Below are 12,882 nucleotides of genomic sequence, written 5' to 3'. Positions count from 1 at the left end.
GCAAGGGGAAGTACCGAGATCACACACTGAACTCTGGCTACTTTTAACGTGTACTTTTATCTCCATCAATCTTCCCCTTCCCAAGTCAGACCACTGTGCATATCCCATACCTCAATACACATGAATCCCCTCAGATTCCAATTTAATCACTGGAAATTCATATAATGCAGTTACTCTTCATTCTTTGAGGTTTGGCTGCAGTATCCAGACAGCTTTATATTGCTAACCACATCAGAGCTTGAAAACCACATCTCATCTTGCTAACCACATCAGAGCACAGAAATCTGATTTCACTGCCATTATTAGCAAGAAATGGGGGAGGACTTCCAGACAAGACACCTCATGGAGGGCAGCACTTTCATCCGGCTCAAGCAAATAATTACCTACCTAGCAATGCCTAACAGACCTGAGTCAAAGGCCTTCTGCCCAGAATAACTACTTGCACAATATAGGTCATTTTTAATGCTGTCCTGCAGAGACTAAAGGGAGAAGATGCATCTCAGACTGTCCTTCACCTTTCCAGAGCTTTTCTCTCTCCTGGGACTTTTAACCATCATTAAAAAGAAAAGGAGAGGTAACTTGTGACCTTTCTCAGGATTTGAAGTCTGCACTAAGTTTCTAGAAGCCATTATACTCTTCTGTATAACAACTTTGCCTACACTTTGCGAAGAGGGCATGAGATGAATTTATAACTAGCTGAGATGAAGCACACACCTGTCAGTGTTTTTGGCTCTTCTGGGGCTTCTACTTATCAGCTTATTGTGGCTTTCACAGTGATACATATATATGTATGTGTATATCAGTGGGAAAATTAAGTTCGACAGGTCTGTTTTAGTGCTGTTATCTAACATTTGAATAATAATTTATAAAAGGAAAGGCTGGAAGGGCTGAAAGGCCAACAGATTAACCCACTGTCCTCCCTGCTCAGAAAACGTGTTTGTACAGCTGAAATATACCATTACTAAGCTTTCTTGCTGATACCACTCAACTTTGGCTTGTGCACAAGCTACTGACAGCTTTCCGAGCAACCTAACCCTGGGCACCAAAGCATCACGGAACAGAATGCTGAAACAGTTGCTGTGCCGTGTACTACAGGAATCCTGCAGATTAAGCAGCATATTCCTAAGCAAAAAAGGACCCTTAATTCTAATAGATGAAGGTACTGCTTAGGTTGTCAAAGAGCAAGATAAAACTACAAAAGAGATCAGGCCTCATAAAGCATCTTATCCAGCCTCAAAACACAGTGCAGCCCCACTTGCTCTCTCGTTCACCCACCAGGCCCTACAGAATAAAATAACCCTGCTTTAAAGGAGACATACATGGTCGTAGTTTTCCCAGCTCCATTGTGTCCCAGCAGGGAAGTGATATTCCCTTCATAGAAGTTCAGGCTGAGGTTCTCCACTGCAGCTTTGGATCCATAAATCTTTGTTATGCCATGGAGGGAGACTCCTAGGGCGAGATGAGTGGGCTCCGGTTCCAGGTGAGGAGGGGGCGCACCTTCAACACCAAAGGGAAGGGTCAGAGGACAGTTATTGCACTGAAGCAGATGTTTGTGCTGCTTTTTTCATCTCAGAGATAACCAGGGCTTTTTAAAAAATAAAATGTAGCAAAACTAAATGTGTTTCAGCTGGGAATGTAGAGAACATTTTGTAGGATCTGTATCGTTTTGTGCTCTTCAGAATTTCTCCCTTTCACTCCTGCAACTTCTAGTAACTCCTGACAGTAAGCATTAATCACTTTCAAAAAGGTCCCATATTTAGATGTTTCAGGGCACCTAACTTAATCTATGCTAAGCAAGCAAAGAAAAGCAGAGGGCATAGAGCAAAACTACTGAGATATTTTATGTTAGGTAGCATCAGCAAGCTCTTACCTGTGATCTCAGAATATTTTACAGGTTAAATATTTAAAGAGATAAAGGCAGAAGCACACATCCCTTTTCCCAAGTGGAAACCTGTATTTGCTTGTACAAATAAAAGTGTATTTCTGCACGGAGCATTGTAGTGTGAGATAGCTATATCCAAGGTACCTGCCCACCTATAATGTACACATACACAAATACACATATAAATATCAGTACAGGATTTCCACACCAAATAGGAAGTAAAATTTAAAAGTCAAATCTCCTTTCAGATAAATAACAGCTTCAAAGCTTTCCTGTGCTACAAAATAGGGATCAACACAGAAACGTGCTCTCTGAGTGTGTCCACTGAACTAACGACTACAAACAAAACAGTGGCCCTTTGCACATTTGGCTTCATTTACCTAAGACATAAGTTAGCATCGTTACCCTAACTAGCATTCACATACATATCTTATTGTTGAGGGTGGCTTCTTTCCTTAACACCAGCTTGGTGAAGAGAAGGGCTCTTCGTTTCTCATTCCAGAAGGGGATATAACCGTTGTATTCGATCCAGTAAGATGGAAGCAATGGAAAATACCAGGGAGCAGCCATACCATATCTTCCTGCATTGAGAAGAGGAAAGATATTCAAGCATCTGCTTCTATGGGAAGCATCACTACTGGGGTACGCTCAAAAAAACCGAAAAACAAAAAAGAAAACAAAACAAAAAGCACACTCTGCAGAGATCTCTCTCCTCTCTTGGTGTGTTCATGTACTACCGACACTTGGTGGAGGATTCTCCCCTAATTGACATAGTAGGAAGCATTAGCTAATATATTATTCCGAGTAACTTCATAGCCGGAGGGCTGGAGTACTTTACATTTTCCACTGGGTAGATTTCTGCGTGCCAGTGAACTGCTTCATTAGGTGGGGAAGAAAAGCAAAAGACAAATGTACTGTCTCTTGCCCACGGCAGGAATTACTTTTTGAAATCAAATGATATAAGTAACACAACACAAAATCACTTGCCTGACAAATGCAGGCCAGCATGCTCTGTTCTCATTTCCACCAACCAGAGAGCACACGCATCCTCCCCTGTCCTTGGTCTCAGCTTATTCAGGGGTCCCAACTATCCATGTGATAAGTAGGGGAACCCTAACGCTTCCCTGCTCTGCCCTGTCCCAGGATCCGGTAATACTCTCAGACACCCACCAAGTCATGCCCCTTTTGATCCAGAAACAGAGGCATCCTGTGTGCACAGGTCCTCTTACTGCCTTAATCCCGGAATCAACCAGTGTTGCATTCACTGTTTTCTACAGGAGACAGTACTGCACCAGCCTCGAAGCTTCCAACCTTACCTGGGAAAACATTCCTTATATACCATCCCAGAATGAAGTAAATGAAAGAGTCTATCAGGATGAGCCAGCACATCCAGCCAAAGGAAGTGTTGTCTCCAATCATTGGGGATTTATACATGTTGTCCCACTGCAGACCTGCAGAAAGGAATTTAGAAATACAGACAAACAGAATCCATCTTAATGAAATGTCGCAATCATGACAGCTCAAAGCACAGTTTTGTCTACAGTAAACATACCTATGCCCTGGGCCTCATATCGAGCAATGTATTGACTTGCATAACTGAATGCAGTTGGAGACAACAGGCTCTGTGGAATAAAGAAAATTGGAAACAAAGAATTTATGAATTAATCTCAAAGAGAAATCAAGACAGTCAACAATCAGGTACCTCACTGGCTTGATCCAGCAGCCAGAAATATTAGCGAGATTTTTTCCAATAGTCACAAAGAGCACTGGACCAGGCCAGTGATGGGTGACACTTCCAGTGACAGGCTATAATCCTGCCTTAAGCATCTTCCTTCCTTTTGTTTCCCATACTCAGGGCCCAACTTCCTTCCTCATACAGGGCACTAATTTTCCATGAGTAAACGTATACTGAGATATAAGGAACATGGGTAATAAACTGCCTTAGGTACAGAGTCACACAGATGGAAAGTGAAGAGCTTAAAAGCAGAGTGAATATGTTTTTGAGAAATTCAGATTAGGTTTTTGCAGTTAGGTAGCGCTTGAGAATTACCTGACATGCGGCTTATAATTTTACTACTCACATTAATGGGTGTCACTTCCTGAATTCGGTGGACTTGAACAAAACAAACCTGGCTTCTGGAACCTAAGTATCTAGATAACACCTACATAATTTCTTTGACAAGAAATTATCTACCTATTTCTACCTGTGGCAAGAGGCATGGTTTTACATCTCTTTCATGGTTAGGAGTTTGAGCAGTAAAGGATGAGCAGAGCCAGCTATGAGAGAAACAGGCATGTGCAACCTCCGTTCACAGCCCTGCTATCTAAACCCCTTACTGAACACAGCCTTGCTGTTCACAGTGGTTGGAGCTAACCCATTTTGCTTTGCGACTGGAAAAGACAAAGTACATAGCTCAAACTACTCGGACTCAGCTGACAGGCTGTAATTTATTAAAATGCCACAAGTATTGCTTTCAGTCATGGGACACAACTAAGTTCAGGTTTCCCTCAAGCAGGCCACAGACACCTTTCCTCTTGTCACATGCTGCAGCATTTGTCAACACCCACTCCTGGAGTTTAGAAAGGCACCAAACTCATGCATATTTGTGACACAAGCCATAACAGAAGTGGAAGCATATGGAAGGTTAGTGTCCGTTTTCACACACGGGATCCTTGTTACTGAAAAGCAGAACTTACCAGTAGGCTCTTTACAGAGAAGCTCAAATGATTCTCAATGACAAGCAACACGATGAAGGGGAAGAAGGTGAGGATGTATACGAGACTGCCCACCAAGGCCGCTATGTTGGTGTTGTTGAAGAAAACACTGATGAAGTAGCTCATGGCTATGATGGAGAGGCTGTAGTCCATGAGGTACAGGAACAGGAGTGCTGTGTTTGTTTTCGGAAGGATGTCACCCACTTTCAGCACAATGATGAGGAAGGTGACAGTGATTAAAAGGAAGATGGCACACTCTATGAACCAGGCAATGAAATGGCTGCTGGCATTAACGCCCATCATTTTCATGTACTACATAGAGAAAGGTGAAAGACAGAACCACAAACAACTCCTTATTAAGGGATCTTTTTGCTGATATCAAACTGCTTCATTCTTCTCTTTTCAATGTCTCAATAGGGCATAAAATTAAAACATGTTCTTCCACATTTTGGCATACTGCCATATTGCTAACCAGGGAGAAACCAAGCATTCATGTTTCTGGAATGCCCTGTGTTTGCAAAACAGTCCACTGCAAAGGGCAAGGCAGATAGGATCTACGAGTACAAACTGTTGCAGCCCACAAGCCCCAAAGCAACTCCTGCCTTAGATTTGCTGCTTTTCTAAAGCATTTTAGATACTTTTAAGAATAATACTATGGAACTGGGTGGCTTGAGTGTAAAAACTCTTTTTTAAAGTGTCTTTGAAATGAAAACATTTAACCCTCTCCAAAAGACAATAATAGATAAATTAGCATGGTTATAATGAAGCAATATTAATTTATATTATCTGATGAACGAGTCCATAAGACTTGAGCAGAACTGTAAATTTATATTGCAAAATCCCAAAGAAACAACAGCTGCTGGTGTCTTCTTGTAGATTCTTATACACCTAAAAGGACAATGAAACTGGATTCCCAAAACTAGGGTAAGGGGCTGTCAACTAGCCACTGGGATTCATTCATTTTAATCTCATTACAGTTCATAGAGTGCCCTTTCTTCAGAATGTTTTTTGGTGAACCAGCATTTGTTTCCATGGTACCAGATGAAAAACAAATCTGCTCAAGCTTTTGTTGCTTGCTGAAGCTTAGGTTTTACAAAAGTTCTTTGCTGTTCATCTCTGTTGACTTTGTGCACAGTGAAAACCTGAATTAATTAAGTAAATTCCCTTTGTCTCAATGTCATTTCTTTTCCAATAGGCAACCTGAATCAAGAACTCCATTTCAGAGGAGCTCATGTAAGATGTAGCACCTTCTGAAATATTAAGTATAGTAATTTCAAGGATAGGAAATAAGTCCACTTTTCATGTCTTCATTCCCACTAGGTATGATTCAAAATAAATTTTTAGAGAGCTTTTAATCTTCAGCCAACTTGTAATTTTGTGACATCCCAAAGTTTCTAGTATTCAGAACTACAAAGTAACATTCTCACCACTTTAAGGGCAAATGCCCTGCATTTTTACAGTTTTGAACTTGGTTACAATGTCAGAGTTCAAGCAGTGCAAGACAAACAATACATACTCAGAATATCTTTTTCCTTAATGCTCATTTTGCTTCATTTAATACTGCACATGAGATGTACTACTCACTAATAAGGTAAATCTGTTTATAATTTTGCATGCATACCTCATAAAGCCTCAGATCTTTCTCTTGAACAAGTGTTTTAACAAAATCAGCTATAAACAGTACCCAGGCAGCCATCAGAGCAAACGGAAGAGAGTAGGTCACGCTGGTTAAGAACCTGTAAAAGGCAAATGCAGGCTTTAACCGAATACAAAATATTCTGAGGATTAAGGATTTATACTGAATATATTTTTCAGAATAATACTTTGGCACAGGAAAAGACATGCTTATATTTCAAAACATGGAGTATAATTAATAATTACAAAAAAGGCTATTTTGCCCTTGCAATGGATTTTCTGTTCATGAAACTGCTGAAGCAAAAAACTCCTGTTTCAATTTTTTTTTTTTCCCCCCCAAACACAGGGGTATTTCCAGCCAGATTCTGGAAGCAGTTTCGCTCAGTACCACCACTGGCAGGAGCAGGAACTGCTGCTGGCAGGGACATCGCCTGGCGCTCTGATGGGGAGCATATCTCAGTTAGCAAAACCACAGCAGCCAGCCATGACTCCCAGTTCTGTCAATAGATATAATGGCCAAATTTTCTCATCAGGCCATATATATCTTGTTACTCGAGTTTGGATTTAGGCACTTCCCAGCAGAGAGCCATATCTGCCCCACTAGCCCACAGGCAGCTGTTGCAGACCGAGGCCTGCAACGTGGACTTCACAGTTCTCTGCTCCTGGCTTTAACCAAAACCTTCCTCCCATGGCAAATGTGCCCAGAGAAAATAAATAACAATGGCCAACAGTAAAATCCTCCTTCTGGGATGGAAAGCGAGTTTTTATAGCAGGAGATTCACTTCATTGTATCTACAGGGCTTATGCTTTTCTTCTTTATTTCTAGACCTGGCTCTAAACAAATACCAGTGTTATTCCTGGGAAAAGTTTAATGTACAGTAACAGTAAAAAATGAACTTTGGGGTTTCATAATTTTCTCCCTGAAAAACTGAAAATTTTCCCCAAAGCAGTGCTTTCGGGAAAGGCTTCTGTACAAATGAACCCATATTTATAACATGCAATAAAAAGGCATTTCAGTAGCTCTACTTTTTCTTTTTTGGCTACCACCTTGTGCATGATCTCTAGGCTATTAAAAATTCAGCATTTCCCCACACCTTCTGTACAGCAGTATACAAGATTCTCTCCATTTCCCTAGAGGATGGCAACCATGCGATAACAATCAATACAGGTCCATTTTATAATGACTTCTCCTGGATGCAATTCCAAAGCCTTTAGGTATTTTAATAATTGAGCAAACTCATGTCCCTCTGAACCTGGGGTAGAGAGGGAATGCTGAAGGAAAGCTGGTTTTTTGGCAGCCCGAGAACAAGAAAGGGAGCAGATAACCCTGTACTAACCCCCCCAGCAGCCAGTTAATCAGGGTATGGAAGTATCTCACAACAATAACCCATATATTTGCTGCAAGAAGTTGACATTTGGTTTGAACGCTTACTGCCTGTGTGCTTATAGGAACACTAAAGTGGCAGGCACTTTGTATGCAGTTACCTTAACAAGAGATTATAGGTCCCTAGCTGTTCTAAGTGGCGGGGCAACACATGAGGTTAATGCGTCTGCTACAGCTCCCACTGCCTTTTAGCTCACGCAGGAGAGATGCAGACTTTTCCAGCAGAAAGAGCTTCCAGGTCCAGCCCGTACTCTTGGTCCAAGCAAGACACTCGTATCGTCAGCTGTGGCATAAGCGTCCCCCCCCCCACTAATATTTGCTGGACGTCCTTCAGTGCTTTGTAATGGACACGAAATTCCTTCCCTGTGTGCTTTCCACCCAGTTTGGCCACCAGCTGCGGTCAGGGTAGTGACTCTGAGGAAGTACCACGTTGCCAGGTTTCCAATGCCAACCAAAATTGTCTTGCCAGAGGGCCAGGTCCTCAGCTGCGAGATACTGGCTTCTCTGTATTGCATTTGGCAGAGTTACAGTTTATACTAGCTGCAGATCTGGCTCAAGATGAGTGGAAAGGAAGATAATCCAAAACTTTTTGATCTGTTTTATCATTCAAAACTTATTCTGGTCCACACACTGTTCACACTGCGCTGCTCTATATGATAGGCTGTTAACCCTGACAGCTCAGTGCATCAAAAGCTCCTCCGTCTTCCTTCATTATTGTGGAGATGAATGGTACAATTTCGTCCTCCCTCTTACTCTTCTTAACATATCTGTGAGAGAGGCACCTGCCTTGAGAACTATTCACTATGCACTGAATATTAGCTAGAATTGCTGGAATGAACAACAAATACCACAGCTAGATAGCAATATCCAGGAAGGAAGCTCATAAACTTAGGGACTCTTTTTTGCCCAATAAAAAGATTTTCTCCTTCTGTTGTAGTGTCTGCATGTAAACACCTGCAGAACAAGCCAACAGTCATATCTTTAACGTGCATCCTGCCAATTCAAATCTCAGTTCCACCACATGTGAAACAGGGACAGCAAGTTTCACCTGCTGTAAAACCCACAGTTACTATGACAATTCAGGTACATACAGAGCACTGAAAATAGAAGATTGGGCAAACTAATACTAGACTCCAAAATTCCCCCTTTTCTGACCCCTGAAAAATCCCCAAAAGGAATTTTAGATTTCTATCCCGTGTGAATGTGGTGTTAAGGAGACCAGTGCAGCGGGTGAACTCCATCAGTCAGGTGAGATGAACTAACACAAAACATGAAGACAAAAAGTCACATAGACTTACATATCCTTATTATAGCAGGGGTAAGGCATGGCCTGGACTTGAACAGCTACATCCTCTGGACTCTTCCCAGTCTGTAATTCAATAATGGCTCTTTCAATGCTGTCCTGGATATAGATAAATGCCCGGCTGTAAATCTGGCTCTGCGAGGTTGAATTGTGCGGGCCCACTGTCCAGATCCGCTCCCTTATTCTGTTGGTGGTTTGAGTGATCCTGCTGCTCATCCGGATGGTGTAATTGAGCACAGGAGGGAGAGCCAGAGCCCCAGGAACAGCATGTCGAGGGGTGCTATGACTTGAAGGCAGCTTGAAAATGATACCTTAGAAAAGAAAGGGAAAAGGCTTTCCTTCACTCAGAGTCAATAGCAGGTGAGCAGTACACCCAGATACATAAAAACTTCCAGTTTCTATTAGTCTTTTCCACACTACAATCCCTCATCCAGTTCCTTTGCTACGCAAACAACGCTCAGATGGGTAGGCTGCTTACGGTCACCACTGAGGGTCTGGAAGCAGAAAGCACACATCACTGCAGCCACTTGTACTTTCAAACATGACTGATAATCCTGGATGCTAAATACCGCCTCTTCCCCCCCCCCCCCCCGAGCCTTAAATTCTTTTCCCACTGAGCATTCAAAAAAACAAAGGCTCTCAAAATAACCAGCTGTGTTTGGAAAAATCTTGGAGTTAACATGGACTGTCACACATCTATCGTGTATGTCATGCAGCATGTGCACTGTTTGTGAATGTACCCAAATGTACTCTGGCAACAGATCTTGCATAGTGATGCTGTAACCTAAAAACCTCACGGACACTGTTCTAAAGAAGGTAGTGTCCATGGCCTACACACATTTTTGTGCACACAGGATCTCCTACAAAGCTGAGAAATGTCTTAGAATCTAAGAGCTTTGTAAGTTCCTGTTAGGCAATGGCATGCCGTAAATATAGTCTGACAGGTAGGATATCTTTTTGTTTTAAAATGCCTATTTGAATAGAGGCAATGCCACAGAGGGTTCTCTTTCCAGAATATTTTGCATAATTATTCCATATATAAAGCATGAAATTGAATGGAGGACAAACATGGAGGAAACTTGTCTATTCCTGTTGAAGCATTAATATTATCATGGTCTGATGTTTGAAGAAAAGGAAAAGTTTATGCCAATACTTCAGTTATGATATGTAAAAATCAAACAGGTCAAGGGATTTATAAGTAAATCCTAAAATCCTAACTGAGGAGGTATTATGCCTTTTTTTTTTTTTAATTAAGCCAGGTGTTTATCATTCAAACTAAGATAATTCCCCCCCCCATCCCATTCTGTGGTCTGACCTGAAGCTTGCAATCCACTCCTACAAATCTAAAAGCTGTGACCATGAAGAGACACTGTAGTATTGATGTGTTTGGCTGGAACATGTTCTAATAAAGTGGACAGCCTTGTATCTTTCTTGAGTAAAGCACTTTTTTCCCTTTAGAGGGAGGCCTGAGAGAAGGCAGCTCTGTCATGAAGATCTACCAAGGGCACTGAAACTTTGTTCAGCTGAGAACTAACCTGGAGAAAAGACCAGTCTACCAAAGGCTTTCTATACAAACAGTGAAGGTATAAAAACAGGTATGTATAAAAAGGAGAGTGTAAAACATACCTCCATAAGGAGGTCTGAGTGTGCTGGTGCTACACCCACTGGGTAAAGACCCATTGTTGTGTGGTTGGAGTCATGACCACAACAGTCACTGATGAAGAGCCAAACCTGTTGCACTGGACTCTCACCCTGTACGTAGGCTAACTCTAATCTACAGGGGAACCTGAGACTGTCACGTACTTGCAAAAAGTTCATTCTTCAGAAAGAGCTCTTTGGCCACCGTTTCCATTTCCTCTATGTTTCTGGCTGCTTGAATGCGATTAAATGAGACACAGGAGGACACATTTACAGCAAGAGTAGCTAATGTATTCAACTGATTGACAATGTCAGCATTGTTCTGTAATTCCAGCCGAATATTATCTGGAATAAAAATAAAAATAAGTAGCATCACCACACACAACAAAAGAAGCATCAAATCATTTTGCTCTTTACACTAACAATGACATCAGGAAGGAAGAAAAAGCATCATAATAACCATTAAGTGTAAAATACATTTCTGCACTTAACAGGGCAATGAAAGCATGTTGTTGACCCAATTTTTATGTTAATCACTTGTAATATACGCGTGAGTTTGCCCTTGGGAGGATGCCAGCAATGGAATGTGACAGCCATCCCAAATCAGAAGTTGCTGCTAACCTGCTGGGTTTTTAGACTCGCCTGTGACGCTCGCCATTCATTCCACATCTAATGGTTTTCAATGTAATCAGCACATCAGCTGATCTGCTCTGTCTCAGGGGAGAATGTGCTTTTTCCAAGCACATCAAGCAAAAGGTAGGTCTGTTGTGCTGATGTGTGTACTAAACCTGATAATGCAGCCTAATAAAGATACTGCTGTTTCCTGTCTGTTTTAAAAGGTGACTGCACAATGCAGTGTAACTAATATGGAACAGCTGCTGCAGGGACCATGCTTTTATTGGGAGTGCAGACAGAGGTACTACTCGTGAGATGACTAATATGCAGGGTTCGCTGTAAACAGTAGGTTGATATCCTTTTGACTGTAATGGACTAAAGTCATCCCTGGCTTATGCTGAGTTTTGCTTGCATAAGCCAGATCTGTATTTACAGGTATGACCATCCACTGAAAAACGGGAAGGGGCTATACAGCCAGCTAGGAAGGGGCTGCGATCACTGCGCTGTGCACTAACAGGGTACGTCACCATCACCTCTGTTAGCTGACAGCTCCCATAATGCAGACCAGGAACTCCCACTGTGAACGACCATGCAAGACTGCTGAAGAACAGAAAATTCCGGCAGAGTATCTTTCTTAATGTCCTTGACTTGATCAGCCTGGGTTCTTTTATTTGATCCCTTCCTTTACTGCTCTGGGAAACTTTTAAGCTAAACCCTGATGGTGATGTTAGTGAGCTCTCTACAACATTTCCCAGAGTCCCAGGTAGCTCATTTGAAGTGATAATTATGGCTAAACAGTGTCCTCCAGTGGCCGCAATCAGCTGCAGAGATTCCCATCCTGCTGTTCCTGCAGTGTTCCTGAGCAACTTCCCTTCAAGCAAGCCCTTTGCTTTCTAGCAGTCTTTGCCCATAGGCTACTAGGTTTTCAAATGACAGCTGAGATTGCCTTGTGCTAAAGTATCAGATACTGGCCAGAGGAAGAGCAGTACCAGAGGATGGATGCAATATGGTGACTCTGGAACTACCAGGCCTGAAGTACAAGCAGGAGGGCTGCATACATGGAACAACTTACCCAGCTCATTTATTTGAGTCAGCAGTTCAACCGCATCCAAATCCACCATGAGCTTGATAAAAACCTGCACAAAGGGATTCTGCAGGGCGTTCTATCAACAAGCAGAGAGAGAAAGCATCAGTTTGACCACAAACCCTGTGAGCTTATTCAGTGTATTTCTAAAATAACACAGACCAGCTTCCTTCACAGCATTTGTACAACCTCCTCCTACTCCTTTCTTGACCTTCCATTTTTCACTCTGTGTGTCACGATGGGAAAATGTTAGCAATGAAAAGGTCTTACAGAGCCCTGTGAGTCCAAGCCAGTCTTGGAATCAACAGATGACACCTACTGACACCACTAGGCATTAGACTTCCATGGAAAAATCTTGGGCCTGAAATCTTTGTTAGTAAATGTCACTTCTGTCTGTTTTAAGTCTTATGAACACAGCCAGAGTGCAATGGATGGGGTCCAACATGTAGCTAGGAGACCAGCTGTCAGATTTTTGTTTGTTTGTACATTATTCCACAAACAAGTGCAGTCAGCAGAGAGTATTTCATTTCACTTTTACATATTCCGCCCTGGATTTTCTCACTGTGCCATGGAAATTGCAACACATTCCAGCCACTGAAATTAACTTATAATGCTTTAGGGTTCCA

The 12,882-nt window shown here is 42.1% G+C and overlaps 1 protein-coding gene across 1 annotated transcript in view; it reads right to left on the bottom strand.

The window, feature by feature from the left end:
* Positions 1–12,882, bottom strand: part of ABCA12 (ATP binding cassette subfamily A member 12) — a 90,057-nt gene that overhangs the window by 32,760 nt on the left and 44,415 nt on the right. Inside the window, exons 21-29 of the mRNA XM_067298732.1 lie at positions 12,245–12,335; positions 10,723–10,902; positions 8,915–9,230; positions 6,219–6,333; positions 4,580–4,909; positions 3,435–3,504; positions 3,199–3,333; positions 2,308–2,463; positions 1,320–1,497 (exon numbers count right to left, since the gene is read on the bottom strand). Of these exons, the coding sequence (XP_067154833.1) occupies positions 1,320–1,497; positions 2,308–2,463; positions 3,199–3,333; positions 3,435–3,504; positions 4,580–4,909; positions 6,219–6,333; positions 8,915–9,230; positions 10,723–10,902; positions 12,245–12,335 (1,571 nt within the window). The remainder of the gene's footprint in view (positions 1–1,319; positions 1,498–2,307; positions 2,464–3,198; positions 3,334–3,434; positions 3,505–4,579; positions 4,910–6,218; positions 6,334–8,914; positions 9,231–10,722; positions 10,903–12,244; positions 12,336–12,882) is intronic.

The sequence above is a fragment of the Apteryx mantelli genome, chromosome 6 (genome assembly GCF_036417845.1).
Source record: "Apteryx mantelli isolate bAptMan1 chromosome 6, bAptMan1.hap1, whole genome shotgun sequence".
Classification (NCBI taxonomy): Eukaryota; Metazoa; Chordata; class Aves; order Apterygiformes; family Apterygidae; genus Apteryx; species Apteryx mantelli.
This window is presented reverse-complemented; position numbering and strand designations above follow the sequence as displayed.